The 23,579-nt window shown below is 41.1% G+C and overlaps 1 protein-coding gene across 1 annotated transcript; it reads left to right on the forward strand.

Annotated features, from left to right (window-relative positions):
• The first annotated feature begins 2,459 nt into the window (after window positions 1-2,459).
• On the forward strand, window positions 2,460-9,755 carry LOC114270016 (PTI1-like tyrosine-protein kinase At3g15890). The gene is made up of 4 exons (XM_082897400.1): window positions 2,460-2,615; window positions 3,188-3,453; window positions 4,096-4,250; window positions 9,418-9,755. The coding sequence occupies exons 1-4, from the start codon at window positions 2,460-2,462 to the stop codon at window positions 9,753-9,755; spliced, it is 915 nt and encodes a 304-aa protein (XP_082753526.1).
• The last annotated feature ends 13,824 nt before the right edge of the window (window positions 9,756-23,579 follow it).

The following is a 23,579-nucleotide window of genomic DNA, read 5'->3' on the forward strand; positions in this document are numbered from 1 at the left end:
GTTGATAATGGAAATGATCGAAGAAGCTCTGAGAACAAGGGTTGAGTATCAAAAAACTTCCCACAGACGGCGCCAATTGTACGGGGGCGAAATATCCTCTGCTTTCCGTACTCTTTGTACTCTGAGCTTCTCTTAACGGCGTCTATCTCTGCAACACAAAAATGGTGAGCTGCCCGGCGGTGGTGTACTGGAAAGACCCTCCGACGATCAAGTCAGACCACTAGCTAAAGAAGAAGGCTATCAGAGAGAGAGTTTTTGATAGGATGAATTCGCTTACCTCCAATGTCCCTCTTCCTGCATATTTCTAGGTTGGCCATGCAGCCTCAAGATTGTGCGCGCACTACCTCTGCTGTCCTTCCCTGGACAGGTGGCAGTGCTCGCCTCTCACTACCTTACGCGTGTAAAGGCTTAGTCCTCCCTCCAGTACACATAGAACTGCCCAACGGTATTGAGGCGTGCGTGGAGCGGATGTCCTCTCCTTCACACCATTGGCCCAGGTGGCATACTTAACCGGAGTACCACGACCGACCTGTCACTTGCGGAGAGTCGCTATTACATGCTCATAACTGAGCTATGTGTCCCCGACCTATAACTTGGAATCAGGCGAAAGCCTGCCCACCTCGGCCGAACTATCATTGGTCGGTTCATCGTGACCATTCGGTTGCGAGGCATGCCGGCCTCCAACCGGTCTACCTTCAATCTTGGTCACACGAAGCCACTTTATATCGACTGACCGATCCAAGGTGCACCGGCCTTGATCGCGCCCACGGACTAGCTCGGGCTACCTTTTAGCCCGGTCAGCATCCGCTAACCCAAGCTCCGTCCAACACGTTCAAGACGCAACTCAGCTATGCCAGTTGGTGCCTAACTGGTCAATATTTCCGACCGTGCAAGGCAGGTCGCTGGCCATGTCGACAGAGATTAGCTCGGCAGTACGCAGTCCGTCACGTCTGACGTTATCTCAGCTCGGCCGTACAGACAGGTGCAAATCTCCCCTCTCAATAACTATATGCACGTGGAGGTATTGAAATGGCATCTGAGAAGAAGAGGGCTTAAGTAAGTTTAGGGGCTCAATTATCATTGCTTTTTTAAATAAACAAATTACTAATAACCGATCGGGAAGTTTTGCCTATTCGTCCATTGCATATAGTTGGATAATTTGAATACTAACTTTTACTCAAATTTCACATACATGAACAATTCTAACAAGTCAAGTCATCTTAGAGGGAGAGAGATATCAATCTAACCCTAAGAGAGGGAAATTAAATTTGATATTGAATATAGATTTTGTTTTATAGATCTCTTTAGATACATTTTGTAAACATAATTTTTATGAAAATCAGATGTGTAAAACAAAGTAATGAAATTTTGAAGTTTTGAAACATTAAAAAAATAAAATAATTACTTTACTCATTAATTTGGTTGTTATGCACAAATCACGCATTTTAATAAAATAAGAGTATTACGGCTAAATAGGCTGATTCATAGAACTTTATAGATTTTTGCTTTTAAAATGGAAAAATAAAAGATTTATTGATAAAAAGAATAGTATAAGTTGTACAACGAAATTACATGAATAAGAAGACTTAAAACAAAAAGCATGACTTAAAATGGGTTAAGTAATTTTTTGGAGTACATAGTCTATTATAATTTCACATACTCATCTCGAAAACTTCTCAAATATAATTTAGGTATTACCAATATTTAAAATATATGTATACAAACACATTATATTGATACATTTCACATTGAATTTGAGACTTGAGAGACTAGCCATGGAAAATTTATTGTTGTGGGATTGTATAGCCTTTTATGACGGACTTAACAAATAATCAAATAATCTTTGATATATATATATATGTATATGTATCAGCAAAGAAGAAATTTTATTTATAAAAAAAAGAAAAATAAAAAAAGAAAAAGAACATAGTAAGCAAAGCAAGGCAGGGAAAACTAGTGCATTGTTGTTAACCCAGTGAATCACAACTAGGTTGGCAGTCAAGAGGCAACCAATCATTGTTACCTTCTTCTAATAGTACTATTATTTTCACTTTAATTAATTAATGACTGCGTCCCCCTTAGCTTTGCCTATTTAATAAATTCATATATAGAGAGAGAGAAAAGCCGGCCAAGGTCGGCTGTGATTAAAATGAATGTGAAATTTTAATGGACAAAAATGAGAGACAAACATTGATCTCATGTTTAAGAAGTGGGAATCCCATAAGCAAAAGCCAAAACTGAATATTGGAATCCCATAGGGTGGGTGGTGTGGTGCAGTGAGGAATCTATGCGATCATCCTCCAGTTGCTGTGGTTCCGAGAAGGTCGATGAAGGGTATGTGAATCTGATGAATACTAAAACTACTGCTTGTTTCTGCATATTTATTTTTGAGTTTAATTATGTTTATCTATGTATCTAAATCATGCTAAAAATTTAAGAGGAAATCTTTGGTGTATAGGATGACAATTGGTGCAGGAGGAAACAGTAGTAGTACATGGAGGATATTTACATACAAGGAGTTGCAAGTAGCTACCAATGGATTTAGTGAGGATAATAAACTTGGTGAAGGAGGTTTTGGAAGTGTCTACTGGGGTAGAACTTCGGATGGCCTTCAGGTTAGTGCTCTCTCTACTCTGCTCATTTCATCTGCATATTTCCATATTTATTCATCCATGCATTCCTCATTATGTTCTTTTACTTGCACAAAAACCAATCACAAAATTGGATACAATCCTCCAACATAGGTGTAATTATTAGATACTCTCAAAGTACCATATGGTACATTGCCCTCGTGGTGGTCGAAATCAATGACATAGCATGAAATCTTACAGGTAGGACATGGTGACTCACCGTTTTTAGATAGTTGAAACTTGAAAGACAAAAGATGACTCACTTAGTAAGTATAGGGTGTGGTTTCACATTTGTCAGGAGCACCACGTACACAACACTCCATGATACTCCTGAACTACCTAATAATTTTCCCTCATGTAGATATGAGACCCAAAAAAGGTGGGACCCACTTCATGTGAAAGAGTTGTGTTTTGTGATCGATTTATGTATTCCTAGACATTTTCTTGATCATTTGGCCATTGATTTTACCTAATAGAACTCGCACCTGGCCAATAAAAGTTTCTTTTATTGATCATTATTGATTGGTTGTTTTTGTTTTATTATGAACATGATGCAGATAGCAGTAAAGAAGTCGAAATCAATGAATTCAAAAGCAGAGATGGAATTTGCAGTGGAAGTTGAAGTTCTAGGAAGGGTAAGGCACAAGAACCTGTTGGGGCTGAGGGGTTGTTGTGCAGGTGGTGGTGAACAACGCCTCATTGTGTATGATTACATGCCAAATCTCAGCCTGCTTTCTCATCTCCATGGCCAATTTGCTGGCCAAGTCCACTTAGATTGGAAAAGAAGAATGAATATTATTATTGGCTCTGCACAAGGCCTTCTGTAAGCCCATTTCCTCCTATAATAATTAATGTTCATAAACAAACAACAATCATAAATATTTTGGATACACAATCATAAGAAGAAGAATAATAAACTTTTTTTCTCTGGTAATAAAAGTCACATGCATGATAATTTTATTTTCGGTTAATTTTAGACAGGTCTACTACATATATATATATATATATATATAAAATATAGTTTGCAAATAACTTAAAATAGTTCGTGGCATTTTGTTAAAATACAATTGATTTGTTTTTCCCCCCTGAGCCCATGGTTTACACGAAGCTTTTTCAAGATCTTAGCAACTGTAAATTGAAATGAAAATAAATAATAAATAATACATACATATATATTTCTTTCTTTGGGAATGTGTTAAATATGAACTAATAAAAAAGTTAGTGCTAGAAAAAATTAGTTAGTTTGTTTGGTATATTCATAATTTTTTTAGCTTTTCTATTAGCTATTTACAGTGGCTAAAGTAGACTTTTTAGCTAGAAATGAGCATGCCATATGACATAATCCGTTTTTTAGCTTATTAACTAGTGCTAAATATTTGTTTTTATCACGGTGTGCAAGCAGCTGTAGAAATCTGAAATATTTTTAAAATTTAACATAATGTTTCTATCTGATCTGATATGTTAGGTACTTGCACCATGAAGTGACACCTCACATCATTCACAGAGACATAAAGGCTAGTAATGTGCTCTTGGATTCAAATTTTGAACCACTTGTTGCAGATTTTGGGTTTGCAATGTCCTGGTTTGGAACAGTCTCTAAGGCTTTCGATATGCAACTAGGTCAAAATGGGGTGCCTCAGCAAGACCACCTAATATACCTCTCGCTCCTAACACCGAGAAGTGAAAGGAGGATCAAATGGTACGGCGGTGATCCAGATCTAAGGTTTGTGTTCCCATCGTGGCAGAGTCCACAACCGGTCAGCTTTATGGCACGTATTTCCAAGCAAGCCTCCGGCAAACCGTCCAGGAATAGCAGACGGCAAACACTGCGACATAGGTACACCAATGCAAATGCAATGCAAAGAGACACATAAATGTAGATAAAACAACATATCATGAGTTCGAGTCAAGTTCTCTAAATCCCCAGCAGAGTCGCCAAAAACTGTAGCTCGACTTTCTTCGCACCCCCCTCTCGGAGAGGCTTCGAATTGGTCCTACAGTTCTGACTCCTGTCACGGTTTTGAATCTAATCTCACAAAGTGCAATGTAAGAATGATAAATCACCAAAGAGTCCAATCCGGCAAATCATTTTTGAAAAATCAAATTTTAAATCAAATAATGCCAAAATTGAACTGCTTTTCCAGATTAAAGAGTCGCCACCTAAATATTTTATTTTGGGACATTTAGGAAACCCTGACTCGTGCCAAAGGCTACGTGTCCGTCATCACCAAAGTTGCCTCAGCTTGGGAACTTGGGTACGAGGGGGGAAGGTCATGAAATGAGCACCCCCGCTCGCCTGATCAAAGGATCGGCCTCTACTAAGCATGATATGTTGTTTTATAAACACATGTGTTCTTATTCTGGTTATTCGCTAGCTTTACTATGTAATGCGCAAAGCACACAAGATAGGCTAAATCACTTAAGTTGGAACAACTCAACTCATGCTTGTTTTCGAAAATGGTTTGGAATTGCTACCTTCAAGTAGGCTAAAGTGCGGATTTGCCATCAAACAACGATGGGCTTAAAACATGATTTGTTACAACTAAGTGAGCTTAAAACTCACATTTAATGAATTGTTCCAATTCAAGCAATAAAGCCTTCGTCCACAGGCATTCATGCAGTTTATCAAGTAAGCACATTGCCTCATGGCAAGCATGCTAAACATGGAAACACACAAACTCATGCAAGTATGCTAAAGCTTAAAGACTCACCGAGTTCTCCAAGCCAAAAACAAAAGCAAGTTAGAAAAATGCATGATTCGTAACTATACAAAATGCCTAATACAACACATGTAATAATACAACTAAATAGGCTCGGTTATCTAAGATGGCATATGAATGCAACAATTTGATAGCATGCTTTAGAACACGTATTCAAATAAATATTGAAATACAATGCAGTTTGAATGATGCGCCAAGCCTCGGTGCATGCAAGACAAATGAATGATGCAAACATGTAAGCATAAGGTATGCTAATTGAAATATGCCCTAAACTAACCATCGAAAGTGGTTAAGTAAAAGGGAGAAAGACATGGGGTTGGAAGACATGCACACACACATGCACACTTATTACGACATTGCTTCCTCGCGAAGGAGGGTCCGAATGAATAAGCTAACTAGCTACGCTAAGCTAAGCTAATTATTACAAAACAAACTAATTAACTATTATAGCTAATTAATTATTTCAGCACAATTGAATAACTAGCTATGCTAAGCTAATATGAGTATTTCAAAATGAATTGATTAACTAGTTACACAAATTAATCGTAAGCAATGAAATGGCCTTGCGGGCGAAGGAGACATGCATGCTCAGTTGGTGTCGTCCCGAAAATCCATTGCCTTGCTTTTGGCTGCCCCTGTTTGCACTCGCCTTGATTGCTAAACATCGAACCAACATTCCAGACTGCTTCAGCTCCAAAACAGGAACACTTTGCACAAAAATAGACTGGTGGCAGGTTGGCCACAAGAAGTGGCTGTCGGCCACCGCAAGTGGTCGGTCGGCTACCTACACTGGTTTGTCATCTACCTCAGGTGGTCGGTCGGCCAGTCCTTTTTCCAAACTTCTGTTTTTGCTGCAACAGAGAGCAACAGGGGCAAAGCAATGTATTTTGCAGGAGATGTGTGTACTGCCACTCTCCTTATCATTTCTCAAGCTCAAAGGAGTGTGGCGCTTGGCTCTCAAGCCACCAATCAAGCACCTCGATGCATGATGGCCAAAGAGCCAAGCTTGTACAAGCTTAGTGAATGCACAAATAAGACTCAAAAGGTAACCACCCTATCATGCATGATCAAGGGTGACGGCGACCAAGAAACGTGGCATGTTTCATCACTTTGAGTATGAAACATCCCACATATCTTGTGTTTGGATTAACATCCGATCCAAACACATACAATGCAACACAAATATGCTTATCTTGCACATGTTTCACTTGGTTCATTTTGTTTACACATTTTACATTACCGATACATTCTCTAACCGGTTAAGTCCAACGTAAAAGTTCACTAATGGGAAAGATGACCTAAGCCACAAGCATCTTGAGCATGAAAGAAACCTCACGCTTTTGGTTAGTAGAAACCCTCAAGAGAAGGTTAAAACCGTTAGGCATGAGAGCCTCAATTCCATGCTCAAGCCAACAAGGGGCTTAAGACCACTTTTAAAGAAAACGAAAGAGTGAAGCATGGAGGAAGATTGCAGAAATTTCAACACTGAAATGGCATGCAAAAGACACTAAATCATGCAATCAACATATACACAACATGTTCAAAGCCAAAAAACACCAAAGCTAGTGAAGTGCATTACACTAACAGTATGCAATATCAAGCTCAAACGACCAAACCAACTCAAAATAGAGCGAAATCATGCTAAATCAGTGGCCTAAACATGCTGAAACTTTGGCACAAAAGGAAAGAAAAACATGCTCGCATGTTGGCTCACAAACAAGCCATAAAGCACAACTCTAAAAAGTAATGAAAGATTGGAATATCTAAGAGTGTGCTAGTGATATATGCTCTAAAATCACATGCTAAATGATGCTATGGCATGCAAACAACCCAAGCAAAGCATGCTAGAGGCTTTAAAACACAAAGCTAGTAAGGGCATTACACTATAGCCATGCAAAGCAAAGCATATATGACCAAGACCACTCAAAACAAAGTTAAAGCATGACAAAACATGAGCAAAAGCATGTTGATATGGAGCTAAGATAAGCTAGAATGATAGGCTAACTCATTATGCATATTAAGCTAGTAAGCATGATTACACTACAAGTGTAAGAAGCAAGAAACAAGTGACCCAACCAGCTAGAAACAGAGCTAAAGCAGGTCAAAAAAGTCACAAAAATATTCTGACATCAAGCCATGAGATGGTAGAAAAACATGCTCACATGTTAGGCCATCAACACTTGTAAAGAAGACACAAAGAGGGGAGGCCACCCCCTCCTATTTAGGACCTCAAAACCAAGTTTTTGCCACTGAAAATCCCCTAGATTTTAGTGGTTAAAAGGCCAAAAAGTGGTTGTTTGAAAAGCTTAAAAAGGTAGCACAATTCTTAGCAAATAAGCAACAAAAGAGGGTGGACCACCCCTAACTCCAAAAAGGGCTTAAACCACTATTTTTAAACCTTAAAAATAGAGGTTTTTGTAGTTGAAAACTTGGCCAAAAATAGCATGCAAAGGTGGCCAAACAAGTGAACGAAATAAAGCTTAAAAGGGGATAAGACCTTACCCTTGAAGAACAGCAGCAAACAGCAAATATTCAGAGCCAAAATCAAGCTTATAACCTCAAACCATGCTTCAAGGGACTTCAGCTCCAAGGTGAAGGTGTTTGGCTAAGGGTCTCTTTGCAAAATTGTAGAGAAAACTCAATTTCAAGCACAATATAGGGAGAAAGAGAGAGAGAGAGAGAGTTCTAGAGAGAGAGAGAGGGGAAATTTTGCTCTTAACATTTCTGAACCCCAAAAAAGGGGGAGACACCTCCCCTTATATGGAAAATGCAAGCCAAAGCTTGTTTCCATCCCTCTATACACGTGTATGGAGGATGCATTCAGTGATCAACAGCTGGCACAACTAGCACACAAAATATTTGAAAAAGGAGAAAAATAGTCGTCGGCCATTCTAGGTGGCCGACCGGCCACCTTCCCTAGCCGACCGGCCACCTCAAGTGGCCTACAAGGGAAAAAAGTGGCTGACAAGTGCCAAAAGTGGTAGATAGGGCCCTTCCTTCAGGCAAGAGGCACCAAGGTTTGGTCCAAAAACAAGCACAAAACAAGGATAGTTTAGAGGCTCAAAGACAAGGCACTCAGCCGAGACCTTCGGGCACTCAAAACAAGCACAAACATGCGAAATCATCGAGTGCACAAACGATGATGTCAAAGTCTTGAGGTCGGTCAAAAATGCGGTGTCTACAGGGTTATATCCCAATAGTCCTCTCTGCAGTTCATAGACCAGACAGCCTCCCAAAATAGTCTGGGCACTAATGAAGAAGGTTGAGGAGTACTGTAAGGTGGAAGACGATACCCTATGGTCAAGGCCGGAATGAAAGTCACTAAACTGGCTTCATCTGGTCTGGTTCATCTAGTAAGCGTCGTACTACCAAGGAGCCCTGAACCTAGGACTTGGGATAAATGAGAAAACCGGTGTGACTCTCGTCGATCAAGCGGGCAGTGTTCACACCGTTCAAATGAACAGTATCAAGTGGATAACAGGTGCACCAAACATTTGGACAAGAAGTATACGGAATCAGCAGAGCCGATTAGTAAGATCCTACCCAAAGTCCAACATTTTCCATTCTTTAAGTGGTCGTTCAAGAAGATGGGGCTCCCTAATACTAGGAGAAGGGATAGGCGGTGCGAATATCACAAGGGCCATGGCCACGACACTGATAGCTGTTATGTGTGAAGGACCACCTGGAGTAATTAGTGCAAGACGGTCAGCTGGCGCAACATGTCCGAAAGAACAATCTACCGAACACGATAGCTCTACAGTCGAATTCACCTCCACTCAGTGTAATTCATATGATATACAGCCTATCGTTGTCAACCCAAGTACATACAATTCAATTGCAACCTAGCCTATCCAAGTCGATCACACCAGCCAAACGGCCCCATGAAATTGGCAAGATCAGCTTCGACAACACCGACCTAGATGGAATAACCATCCCCCACGCTGATCCCCTCGTCGTCGAGCTACACGTGAACCAATTCACAGTTGAGCGCGTTCCAATCGATCAGGGAAGCACCTCAGAAATAATGTAATATAAGACGTTCGTTAAACTCGACTTCACTGATTCAGATCTGTTACCGGCCGATTACCCATTGTTCGGCTTCAACGCTAACCCCGAGTATCCCTTGGACAGGATCACAGTACCAGTACTGGCGGATACTAAATCAGTCGACGTGGAATTTCTGGTTGTTAAACTCCTGTTTCCATATAATCTTATCATGGGAAGGACTTGGTTGCAAGCTATGCAAGCTGTGCCATGCACCTACCATCAACTACTCCGCTTTCCAACTGAATATGGCATTGAGCAAATTTGGGGCTCTCAGAAATCGGCACAGGCATACTATCTTATTGTTGCTGCAAAAAGGCTAAAGGAACTAGAAGTGAACTCGATTGAAGTACCAAATTGAGAGAGTCTCAAGGACATTGGGAAAATCCCCAGTGAGTAGGCAACTAAAGACCTCGATCGAATCAAAATCAATGGGAGCCTTGACAAATTCTTCATGGTCGGTACTTCTCTGAACGAAGTTGACAGACATGAGTTGGTTTCCTTCTTACTCGATAATCTCGACGTTTTTGCATGGACACCATACGAAATGTCGGGGGTGGATCCAGACGTGGCCCAACATCGTTTAAACGTCGATCCAAAATTCAAACCAATCATTCAGAAAAGTCGGCGGTCAGCCACAGAGCATGCACAGCCGTTGTTGATGAAGTTGACAGGTTGCTTGATGCCGAGGCAATTCGTGAAGTAACTTATCCCACGTGGCTGTCCAATACCATGGTTATAAAGAAGAAGAATGGATCTTGGCACATCTGTGTGGATTTCACTGATTTGAACAGGGCTTGTCCTAAGGATTGTTTTCCTCTTCCTAGAATCAACCAACTTGTAGACGCAACGGCACATCATCAACGCATGAGCTTCATTGATGCCTACAGGGGTTATCACCAAATTTCCATGCATCCGAAGGATCAGGAAAAGATCGCATTTCTCACCCCAAGGGGAACCAATTGCTACAAGGTCATGCTTCTCAGGCTGAAGAATGCGGGGGCAACCTACCAGAGGCTGGTTACCACTATGTTTAAGGAACAACTCGGCCACACCATGGAAGTATACATCTATGACATGGTAGTGAAATCCAAGGAAACGCACGCCCATCTAGCCAATTTAGCAGAGACCTTCGGCGTTCTCCAAAAGTACAAGATGAAATTGAACACCTTGAAATGGGTATTTGGCATCGGATCTGGCAAGTTTCTCGGCTATATTGCCAACCATCGTCGAATAAAGGCCAACCCGAGGCAGATCACGACAATTATAGAACTCGACTCCCCTTAGTCAGTCAAAGAAGTTCAGAAGTTGATGGGAATGGCCACTGCCCTTAACAGGTTTATCAGCCGTTTCTCAGATCGTTGCCGACCATTTTTTCACACACTTCGGCAGGATAACACCTCGAAATGGGTATTTGGCATCGGATCTGGCAAGTTTCTCGACTATATTGCCAACCATCGTGGAATAAAGGCCAACCTGAGGCAGATCACGACAATTATAGAACTCAGCTCCCCTTAGTCAGTTAAACAAGTTCAGAAGTCGATGGGAATGGCCACTGCCCTCAACAGGTTTATCAACCATTTCTCAGATCACTACCGACCATTTTTTCACACACTTCGGCAGGGTAAATCATTCCAATGGACCCCTGAGTGCGAGGCTGCGCCAGACGGCTTGAAAACTTATCTCCATTCAGCGCCACTCTTGGTAACCTGATCGCCAGGTGATCCGTTCATCTTGTATCGAGCGATATCCGATCGGGCAGTCAGTGTCGTGTTACTAAAGAAATAACTCAGGGAGTAGCGACCAATTTACTTTGTAAGCAAGGTAATGGTCGATGCCGAAACACGATACTTACCACTAGAAAAGCTCATCCTTGCTCTCGTAGTGGCTACAAGAAAGTTGATGCATTATTTTCAGGCTCATACCATAGGGGTACTAATGGACTATCCTCTCTGATCAGCGCTCTGTAGCGCGAAAGCATCGAGGCGAGTCTCTAAATGGGCTTTGGAACATGGCCAGTATGATATCCAGTTCTTGTCCAGAATGGCCACTAAGGGGCTGGTGCTCACCGACTTTGTAGCCGAGTTCACGAGATGCCATGCCGACTTCAAGTCTGATCAAGCCCACCTTCAACCTAAACCCGACTGGCGAATATATGTTGGAGACATTTGGCAAATGTATTGTGACGAATCATCCAACCAGCGTGGTAACGGGGTAGGCATAGAAATCATGAGCCCTGAAGGGGCAATAACAGACAGTCAAACTAGGTTTCGATGTATCAAATAACGAGGCTGAATACGAAGCATTACTAACTGGCCTTTGTAATGCACTTTGTCTTGGTGCACGGCGGTTACATGTTTTCTGTGACTCAAAGTTAGTCATCAACCAGTTGAAAGGGGAATATATGGCTAAAAATGACCGCATGGCAGCCTACATGGAAATGGAAAATTCCTTGCTCACAGAATTCGACCACCACGAATTGAATCAGATACCCTAGGATCATAACACGCATGCGGATGCCCTTGCTTGCCTAGATTCTGCCATTAACTCAAAAGTCAAAGGAACAATCGAAGTAGGGTTCATCCTAGAGCCGAGCATCACCTCTTCTGAACCAGTTTAGATTATCATTGAGCCAAGACCGAGTTGGATGGACCCTATTGCTGCATTTCTTTCCTCAGAACAGCTCCCAACAGATAACAAAGAAGCCCATAAATTACGGAATAAAGCCCTGCGATATTATCTGGATCCGCAGGAAAAGCTTTACAAAAAATCTCTCTCTAGGCCGTATCTAGAATGTGTTAATCCAGACAAAGTTGAGGATTCTTGGATGAAATACATGAAGGTAGTTGCACTGCCCACTTTGGAGGATGCTCATTGGCCCACCGAGCCATAACACAGGGGTATTATTGGTCGACCATGCTTACTGATGCCGAGAACTACGTAAAGAAATGCAAACAATGCCAAAAGTTTTCCCCATTAACTCATCTGCCTGCTAAAGAATTAAATTCCATTACTAATCCTTGGCCGTTCGCTCAATGGGGACTTGACATCGTCAGACCATTACCTCAGGCTCCGGGAAACAAACGATTCCTGATCATTACAACAGACTATTTTACAAAGCGGGTCAAAGTAGAGGCATTAACACATATTCGAGATGTCAATGTTAAACGATTTGTATGGAAAAACATTATAACTCGATTAGGCATACCGAGAGCACTTGTATCCGACAACGACACCCAATTCGATTGTGGCGTCTATCGGGAGTTGTGCAATACATACGGTATTTGGCCCTACTTTTGTTCACCGGCGTACCCGCAAAGCAACGGTCAGGCTGAGGCTTTTAACAAAGTGATCCTAGACGGCACCAAGAAATGATTGGAGAAGGCCAAGGGCAAGTGGGTTGAAGAGTTGCCCAGCGTATTGTGGGCTCATCGTACCACTCTGAGGTGGTCTACTGGAGAAACGCAGTTTGCTTTGTGCTTTGGAACACAGGCTATTGTCCCTCTTAAAATCAGCCTGTCCACACTAAAATTCAAGGTTTTTGACATGGGGCGTAATCACATGGTGTTGGCCTTAGGTCTGACTTTTATAGAAAAGTGCCAAGATTGTGCTCTGGTGTGCATGACGCGATATCAGGAGCAACTCGCCAAGTCGTATAACCAGCGTGTGTAGTTGTGTCATTATACACTTGGGGAACTGGTCCTCAAGAAAGTGCTTCCTGCTACTAAGAATCCGACAAACGGTAAATTAGGCCCCAACTGGGATGGTCTTTACCAGATTGATTCGATTGTCGGAACGGGGGCGTATCGGCTTTCAGACATGGCTGGCAGAAGTTTACCACGACTTTGGAATTCAACTCACTTGCGTAAATTTTATCATTGAGCCAACTTATACGGCATGCCAGTTCATTTTTTATTTTTGCTGCTATACTAACATGTACGCATCTATGTATTCCGTAATGCAATATGCCTTTTTTATCACCATCCCGCCAGAAATGGTTAAATGATAAATAAGACTTCGGATTTGGAGCACCCATCATGCACGTTCACGTTTGGGCCGAATAAGCCTTCAAATTTGGAGCGCCCTTAAGTGGATATCACGATTGGCCACAAATAAGACTCCGGATTCGGAGCGCCCATCGTGCATGCTCACGTTTGGGCCGAATAAGCCTTCAAATTTGGAGTGCCCTTCGTGGATATCATGATTGGCCACAAATAAGACTTCGGATTCGGAGCGCCCATCGTGTATGTTCATGTTTTGGCCGAATAAGCTTCTGAATTCGGAGCGCACTTCGTGGATATCACTATTGGCCATAAATAAGACACCGGATTCAGAGCCCCAGGTGAAAGGGTTTTTCAAATAAGTACATTGCCTAAACAGAGCAGTCAATTTACGAGAGGTAATAACACACGGTTCAAAAGATACAAGCTAAGGGCAATTGTGATAACCCTATTCCATATTATGCTAATTGATCTTGATTATGAGTGTGAATATGTGTTTAATATGATTTTAAGTGTCATTTATATGATTATATGTGATTTTGAATTTCTATCTGTTCACCGTAGGAAAATCTGTTTGATTTTCTGCTTTAGAATTTAAATTGAAGGCCTTATCGGCCACAAAAATCAAAATTGATTACGCCATTGTGATTAGCATAATTTTTAGAGCTTATGGTGAAATTTAATTGAAAATTTATTCGGATCAAATTAATTAGATTAAATTGATTTAATAGTGCTCAATTAACTAGTGTTAATGAAATTGGATTAAGAGTGTGTATATAAGAGCCTAATTGCATTTAAGCTCATTACTTACGAACTTATAAAATCTAAAATTACTTTAGAGAGAGAGAGAGAGAGAGAGAGAGAGAGAGAGGTTAGAGTGAGAGAGTGAAGGCAATTGGAGAATTGAGCAAGAAACTTGAAGATTTTGAAGATCAACTCAAGATTTAACTACAATTGTGAGGATTGAAGCTCCTAGGTGAGTAATTGAGCAAAGATTTATGAGTTTAAGTTTGTAATTTTGTGATTCAAGGTTAAATGGCAATTGAGAACATAATTTGAGATGAATTTGATGAATTTGGAGCTTGTATGTACATGCATATGCATAATTGCCATGACTTTATATATTCAAGCATGAATCATGTTGAATAAGAAGAATTGAACACCAAATCTCTCATGCATGCATAATTTTCATGAGTTTCATGATTATAAGTGTCATTTGTACCACTTGGAATAGAATTGGAGTCAAGAATTTACATGCATGCATAATTGATGAAGATATTGAGTTTGTATGAAGTTGAATACATGTGTTTTGAGACCTATGAAGAGAATTCAAAATGATTTTTGGAAAAGGACCATGAATTTGGACAATTGGTCTTATATTGCTATTGTCCTGATGTTATGTAATGTGTTTCTATGTTTTTGTGTCCAAAACATGAGTTTTGAGCCTTTGAACATTGAGTTTGAACCTCAAGAACAATTCTGGAAATTTCAGAATTCGGCATGTCCGCTTGAGCAGGGGAGTTTCCGCTCGAGCGTGAAATGTTAGCTTCCAGAACTTTTACAGACATTGATGTCCGCTCGAGCGGGAGTAGTTACGCTCGAGCGTCTATACACGTATTCTGAATCTCAGCTCGAGCATCCAAAGTTGAGCTCGAGTGCAAAAATGAGGCAACCAGTATTTTTGCAGACCTAACAGGTCCGCTCGAGCGGCAGAAACCGCGCTGGAGCGGGGAGCCCTGTTTCAGAAATTTTGTAAAGATGTTCTGTGTTTCATTTTCCGTCCCTTTCACTTCTAAGCACTCTTAGGCATGCATTGAACATTTTAAATGGATTAAGGACATAAAAAAGAGGCCTAAGAGGAATGTATAAATTAAGAATGGATTAAATCGCTTGTGACCCATATGTGTTATGTAATGTGTAAGGTTGAGCTCAAGGGCAAATCTACCAGCAGAACACTGCGAGTAATATCTTAGTAAAGATATTTTGAAGTATGTTATTTGTTCAATTGCTTATTCCTATATAAGTCCTATAGGCTTGTTAATTTGAATTGTGGACAAATAATTGTTATACAATTGATTGGGCCAAAGGCCGTTGGATACAATTGGTTGGGCCAAAGGCCGTTGGATACAATTGGTTAGGCCAAAGGTCGTTGGATACAATTGATTGGGCCAAAGGAAGTTGGATATGATCGACTGGGCCAAAGGCCATCGGATATGAATGATTGGGCCAAAGGTCATTAGACATAAATGATTGGGCCAGAGGCCGTTTGACATGAATGATTGGGCCAAAGGCCGTTTGACATGAATGATTGGGCCAAAGGCCGTTAGACATAAATGAGTGGACTGGAGGCCATTTGACATGAATGAAATGGGCCAGACGCCATTCGATATGCTCGGTTTTGAAGCCGTCTAATGTACTAGATAAAACCAAAGACGGGCCCAAGGCCCTTTGATATATGTATATCTGTTTCGAACTTCATTCATGTATTTTCTTTATTTGATATTATTCCCTGGGCTTTTGCTCACTCTCATTCATGTGTATGTAGGTGAGCCAAGAGATGTCCAAACCCAGCCTCGGTGAAATATTTGAGAAACAGTCAAAGTTTTAAGGAGTTAGTTCAAACGTCTCACGCACGAGACTTGCTTTGGCCTCTTTTGTCCTTATGTTATAATTTTGTTAAATTGGCGAAAACGTTGGAACACTTTGGTATATAACTTTGGGTTTGACTGTCTAAAACTTGAATGATCATGTGTGTGTATAGAACTTGAGTTATTTTCCTTTTAGGTGTGGGTTATTAATGAATTCAAGTATGTGGTGTTTTGATGTGCCATGTAAGCACAGCTCTATGGAAAAAATTTTAAGTTTGCTTCCGTTTGGCCCCTTGCCTCTGATGAGGTATGTTTATTTGGTTTGAGGCCGTAGGTAATCCCTTGATTACTGGCCGGTTATGACCTTGATCCATAGGGACGAGTCAGGGTCATGATAGCAATAGAATAGCATTGGAACAAAAAAACGAACTGATTTGTAAGATGCATAAACAATGAATATTTATTTCAATTAATGTGATTTCCTCCTGCCAATACACGAGTCCTACTATAATGTAAAGTACAATATTTAGGCTTTCTCCGGTTCGGTGCATTCTTCTTTGATGTCCGTCTTCTCAGCATTAAAAGCCTCAAAGGGAAACTTGTACTCTTTGTATAATGGAGACGCCGAGTTGATGCCCACGGCTCGTAAAGCCCTAACCCATCCGTGCTTGAAGCTGCGGTTCTCCCATTGACAAACGTCTTCTGCCAATTTTTCCTTAGTCTTTTCAATACCGATTTTTCGGCCATCAAAAAATCCTTCTTCATAGGCCCGAGTTCTTATAGCCTCTTTGGAAAACATGTTTTTCGTTTCCCTATCAGCCATAGCATGATCCAGCAGGCAGTGGTTGACTCTGTCCGTGACAACCGGGTTTGTGGCACACCCCGACTGTGTCTCAACCGCCTTGGCCTTTTTTAGCTCACTCTCTGCCTTCTCCGCGCGGCGCTTCAAAAATCCCGAATGCGCTCGTCCTTCTGCTCGAGCTCTCTTTTCGCTGCCCGCAGGTGCATGCCGACTTCATACACGTTGTAAAGTCCCCAGATCGCCCCATGTATACCTTTCCTGAAAACCTTGTAATCACCCCAGCTGACAAGCGACTGTTGCACCTCTGGCGGGAATATTTGTTGTGTGAATTCCACTGCCACATTAGGATCATTGACTATTGAGTCCGTTTTGATCATTGGTTTGTTTCTAATAAAGACCAGAAAGGTCAGCAGGTGTGACGGTCTGCTCGACTCACTTCGCACAGCGGCATGCCCACTCATAGTCTTTGAGTCCTCTCGTTGCTGCGCCACATTTCTGGGGGACTTCTCTACTTCACCTCTTCTAGGGGACCTACTTCAATGCCTGGGTGACCAACATCTCTCTCTCTCCTCTGCTGTCACGTTTCCTGTTCTCTGAGCTTCACCCCTAGTAACACGATGCATTTCAACATCTAGCTTCGCTAAGCTCATTCCTTCTCCCTTACTGTTGAAAAGCAATCTCTGAGACAACTATGGCCTTGCTCACGACGGCCGTCCACACTGAAGTTTCTGCTCGTTCTTAAATTATCGATTCTCAAATTATCGATTACCCCCTTTCATTGTTTGTGCCAAATCTATTCCACGATGCATGGGACCTCTTAAATACTAGGTACCTCGTTCATTAATTACGGATGCACCATTTCTGATGCGGCCCACAGCTAACCTCGCGTTGGTAGTTGGCTCTGGAACGAAATCCAAATGGGGCATGGGCAAATGTATGAATCTATTCGGCAAATTCTGTTTTAACTGAATCACGATACACTGCCCCACTTGGCCAGACGAGCTTAGCATTGGGCCATATTTTTACTCGGCTCTGGAACAACATCCAAATGGGGCAAGGGCAGATATATAAATCTATTCGGCAAATTATGTTCTAGCTAAATCATGATACACTGCCCCACTTGGCCAGACAAGCTTAGCATTGGGCCATATTTTTATTCGGCTCTGGGGAGATGTCCAAATGGGGCAAAGGCAAATATATGAATCTATTCGGCAGCTGATGTTATAGCCAAATCACGATACACTGCCCCACTTGGCCAGACGAGCTTAGCATTGGGCCATACGTTTTATTCAGCTCTTGAATGACATGTCCAAATGGGGCAAAGGGCAGATATATGAATCTATTCGGCAGCTTATGTTATAACCAAAACACGATACACTACCCCACTTGGCCAGACGAGCATAACATTGGGCCATATGTTTTATTCGTCTCTAGAATGACATGTCCAAATGGAGCAAGGGCAGATATATGAATCTATTCGGCAACTTATGTCATAGCTGAATCATAATATACTGCCCCACTTGGCCAAACGAGATTAGCATTGGGCCATATGTTTTATTCGGCGGAACGACATGTCCAAATGGGGCAAAGGTAGATTTAGTGCCTAAACCAAAAATTTAGCACTTCTTGCTGAGGTTCTTGAGCTCAAATCTCAGCTCTTGAGAGTGAGAACTTGTGAGTTTGTTAACAAAAGAGTTACCTTGCTTCAAGAGGTATAATTTTGAGCATCTCTACACTACTTCTCCCCTATCTTTTCTTGTTGTTTTTTAACTATTTTTGGACTGTTTTTATGGGCTCAATACCCTTCTTTAAACCTTGTTTTTCCAAGCTTTTGCCCTTGTGTTTCCCATCTCTTTCTCAACATTTTTCCAACTTTTTTACACTGATTTTTAGAGGTTTTTAGAGGATAAAAATGTTGTTTTGCAGTCCCAAAAATTGAGCGGTTAGTAACCCCTTCTTTGGCTTGCCTACTAGCTTTATTTCTCTCATATTTTAGCTTGCCTATTTTAGCTTTTTCAACTCAATTCTAGCACTGTTTTAGCTTATTTTAGGACTATTTTTATGTGTTTATTTCACTCATGCTTTGTATAGTAGGCTGGTCGTATAATAGTCCTCATAGGTTTGGTGTTTTACGCCTTAGATAACAACCTATTTGAGTCGATAGCATTTATTTCATGTTTTTCATACTTGTGTTCACCTTTAATCACCTCTACATCCTCCCTCCTTTCTTTTTTTATTTTTTTTCCTTTGAGAATTGTTTCAACCGAGTGTTGTTTAAGCTTGAGAAAGGGACCATTCAATGCTAATTGGTGTAATCCCTTCGGAGGTTCATTACCAGGGCATTACCTCTCTCTCATGCACAAAACAACTTCTTGTTTGCCACTCTTTTCCATTTAGTGGACTTTACTTTCATTTTTGGACTAAAATGACTAAGGAATGGAAAGGTAATTAAAAAAGGCTATAAAATTGGACTAAAATGGACTAAGATAATAAAATTAACGTGGGTTCAATCGGATGTTAATTGAACCCCTTGAAATCTTGAGTCATTTCATACTTATTAGTGATGAAAATGGTTCAAGGTTCAATGTCAACCACTTCTCTTGATCAATATCATGATAGGGAGACGGTTTTGTTGGTCTTTCATTGTCATTTATTGAGATTGTATCCTTTGATTCATAAATCATCACACAATGAAATTTGTGTCAATTGATGGTCTGCGGATCAAGCCTACCCCCCCATTTGATCTGTTTGATGATAAGGAGAGGCAGGGTGGACAAACATCTTCTGAAAATACTCTATTTTGTACTTTGTCTCTTTTATGTTGTAGCAGGGCAGACCCTCAAAACAGTGGCTGACCGGCCACCAATCAACCAGTCGACCACCTTTTCATGGCCGGCCGACCACTTCTTTTAGACCAGCAGTGTCCTCTTTTTGGCAGAGCAGAGTAGAGGTTGGGGCTAAGACATATCTTCTTCTTCTTCTTGTTCTTCTTCTTTTCTTTTTTTTTTTTGCAAAACAGAATGGTTCCAGCAGTAAAATAGAGAGGTTTTTGGGCAAAAATTCGAATTCATGCACATGAATTCCCTCGCTTTTCATTCCTTTGGTTCAATGCTTTAGTAGTAATATGTTGTAATTTAATTAGTTAGATTCCTTTCAAACTAGTCATACTTAGTTAATTTGGCTCATTAGTTGGATTTTTAATAATTAATTAGGTAGGATTAGTTAATTAATCGATTTGATGTTGCAATAATTAGTATTAGGACATTTATTTGGACCCCCTTGTGCGAGGGAAAATATGTAATAATGCGTGTATGTCTTCCAACCTTTGTTCTTTATCCTTTTTATTTATCCGCTTATGATGGATAACATAGAGCATCATGTTTCGCTTAGCATTTTTCGTGACTTGCATCCATTCGTCTTACATGCATAAAGATTCGACTCATTATTCTAACCAGTGTCAATTTCAACTTTCTTAATCAAATACGTGATTTATCGCATGTTTTGAATTGGTCCATATGCTATGCTAGTAGCCGAACTTGTTATCTACATAATGTGTGCGTTGCATTAGTCATATTGCGTTGCTTAGGAGCATGCATTTCTTCTAATTATTTTACTTTATTTGGCTTGCCTTGGAGTACTATGTGAGTATTTCTTGCTTTAGCATATTGCATCATATGTTTGTGTTGCCATATCAAGCATATTCGATGCGGCTAAGTGCTTAAGTAATATACTTGTTTGAATGTCGGTGGATGAAAGCCTTTTTACTTAAATTGCGGTAATTTGATTAATGAACATACGAGCTCGCTTTTTCAAGTGACATGAATTCAAAACACTTTTTCAAAACAAACATAAAATCAATGCGTGGGTGAATTGGTTTATACTTGTGTGCCTCACATAGTAAGTTAGCCTAATAATAAGAACAAGAGCATATAATCTAAATAAGAATCACATCATGATTAGTAGAGGTCGATCTTTGATCGGCTGAGTGGGGTGCTCAATTCATGACCTTCCCCTCTCGTACCCAAGTTCCAGAGCCGAGACACTTTGGTGACGATAGACTAATGGCCTTTTGGCACGAGTCATGGGTTTCCTAAATTTCCCAAAAATGTTTAGGTAGTGACTCTGAAATCTGGTAAAGCACTCCATTTTTGGATTTTTGATTCAAAATTGATTTTCCAAAAGAATTGCCGGATTTGGACTCATTTGTGTTTATCTATTTCACATTGCACTTGTGAAATCAGATTCAGAATCACGGGAGTCCGAACTGTAGGGCTAATCGTATCCAAAAGGAACACAAAAAGCAAGCTACAATTTCTGGCGACTCTGCTGGGGACATAAAGAACTTGACTTGAAATTCATGATGTGAAATTTTATATACACTTATATGTTCTTTGCATTTGCATTTGCATTGTTACTCTAAGTCACTCTGTTTTCCATTTGCTATTCCTGGATGGTTTGCCGGAGGCTTGCCCAAAAAGCTTGCCATAAGGCTGACCGGCCATGGGCTTTGCAATGTTGGAAATACCACCCTTGGATCTGGATTACCTCTGTACCGTTTGATGAACCTTTCATTTCTCGATGTTAGGTGCGAGAGGTATATTAGGTAGTCTTGCTGAGGTACCCCTTTTTGACCATTTGGCCTACCCTGTCCTAGATCATGTCAAAAAATCTAGGACAAGGTAACCTTATTACCTCATAGGGGTGTTTTGGTTCTCTATTACCTGGTATGTGCTTTTACAGTGAAACAGTACACGAATGTTCATATTAGTGGTACAAGTATGAGTTTTGGGGACGGAGTTCAATGAATGTTCTTTAATCGTGATCATGACTATTGTAGATTGGGCTGAAGTGCTGTCCGATTTTGATTGTTGTTGTTGTTTTTTTTTTTTTTTTTCTTTCTTTCTTTTGCTAAGTAGTTTACTGTAGACACCCCATTTTTGACCGTCCTCAAGACTTGGACGTCATCGTTTGAACACTCGGTGATCATCCTTGTTCGTGTTCATCTTGAGTTCCCGGAGGTCTCGGCTACGCGCCCTGTCTCAGGATCTCTCGACTCGACTGTTTTGTGTCTGGTTTTGCACCAAACATTTGTTGTTTTGCTTCTGAGGGTGGGAAGTAGCTTGTAGGCCATCCCCACACCTCACCGGCCATGGCTTGAGGCCACCGGCCTTGTTTTCTTGCCATCGGCCATTGGTGATGGCCGGTCGGCACTATTGATGGTCGGTCGGCATTGTGTTTGGTCGGCCGGCCACTGTTTTTGATCAATCGGCCACTTTTCCTGGCCGAGACCTTTTCTTGAGGGAGCTTGACCTTTTTGACCCTTTTTTAGCTTCTCCAAGAAGCTTGACCCTTTTTAGCTTCTCCAAGAAGCTTGACCCTTTTTAGCTTCTCCAAGAAGCTTGCCCCTTTTTCTAGCTTCTTGAGGAAGCTTGACCCTTTTGAACCCTTAGTTTTAGCTTCTTGAGGAAGCTTGAACCTTTTAAACCTTGGTTCTAGCTTCTCCAAAAAGCTTGAACCCTTTGCTCCAAGCTTCTCCAAGAAGCTTGAACCCTTCTAAGCTTACAAGAGAAGCTTGCACCTTTTGCACCCTTGTTCTAGCTTCTCCAAGAAGCTTGAACTCTTTGCTCCAAGCTTCTAAGGGAAGCTTGACCCCCTTGACCCTTTTTTTTGTTAGCTTCTCTAAGAAGCTTGGCACCTTGTCTTGCTCTATAAATATAGAGCCTATCCTTCCATTCAAGAGGTTGAAGGAATTTGTCTACGACAAAAAACCATACACTTCCCTCCATATCTCTACATTCCAAGCTCCAAACTCCATTGTTCTTGCTCCATTACACACCACCTCCTATCCTAACACCTCCACCACCACTCTAAGGATCTTGGAGGCCATTTTTAGAGGCTAAAGGAGCTGGTTTTGGTCCAGAAAAGGGGCTGTTTTGCTGAGCTACAAGGGTGAGCACACTTTACCCTCTTTATTCCCCGTTTTTGCACACACTTTTAGCCTGTCTTGAAAGCTGTTTTGGGCTTTGTCATAAACTGAAAAAAGTCTTATTTTGAGCTCCTTTTGAAGTTTGTTGAGACCACTTTTGTGTTTGGGGTCGTTTACCCCCTCTTAGGCCTTGTTTGGCCCCATTTTTGTGTGTTTTTGGTGAGCTTCGGGACCACCTTGTTTGGACCTCCTCACCACTGAAATCTTGAGGGATTTCAGTGGTGAGGATGGTGGTTTAAGGTCCTAAGAAGGAGAGGGCCATCCCCTCTCCTTGTTGTCTTGTTTGATGCCTTTTTGGCCTTACAAAGGGGCCTATATTTGCACACTTCTTGAGCTCGGTTCAGGCATTTTTCAGTGGGTTTTAGGACCCCCATAAGCCATTTCCAGAGTTGTTTTGGTCATATTAAGTGTCCCTCTTGCATGTGTATAACAACCCCTAGCATGGCCTTCCAAAGGAGCACCTCATTCTAACGTGTGTTGGCTCTATTTCAGTGGGTATTTGGTGTTTATTTAGCATGTTTTACCTCTGTCCCATGTTGGTTTGTTTACCCTTGGCATGCATCATACACTTGCCTTGTATTCCTCTATTTTGCCTAGAAATGCATCTTGCCTTTGGACCACCATGCTTGCATATTTTGGCTTAGCTTTGTGAAGTTTTTGGTCATGTTTTAACATGCTTAAGGTCTGTCTTGGGTCTTTGGATTCATGTTTTCCATGCTTTGTATAGCTTCTTTGCATTCTAGCTTACTAGCCTTGGGTGTGTAGGTTACTAGTATGCTTTACTTGGCTTGTTCTCATGATTTGGCAT

Source organism: Camellia sinensis, chromosome 12, assembly GCF_055761805.1.
Source record: "Camellia sinensis isolate YWXY chromosome 12, ASM5576180v1, whole genome shotgun sequence".
NCBI classification, from domain to species: domain Eukaryota; kingdom Viridiplantae; phylum Streptophyta; class Magnoliopsida; order Ericales; family Theaceae; genus Camellia; species Camellia sinensis.

Coding starts and splice junctions, on each gene's coding strand:
- LOC114270016 (XM_082897400.1), top strand. CDS start 2,460: ATGACAATTGGTGCAGGAGGAAACAGTAGTAGTACATGGAGGATATTT. Junction 3,454..4,095: donor GGCTCTGCACAAGGCCTTCT/GTAAGCCCATTT, acceptor CTGATATGTTAG/GTACTTGCACCATGAAGTGA. Junction 4,251..9,417: donor GGCTTTCGATATGCAACTAG/GTCAAAATGGGG, acceptor TCACTGATTCAG/ATCTGTTACCGGCCGATTAC.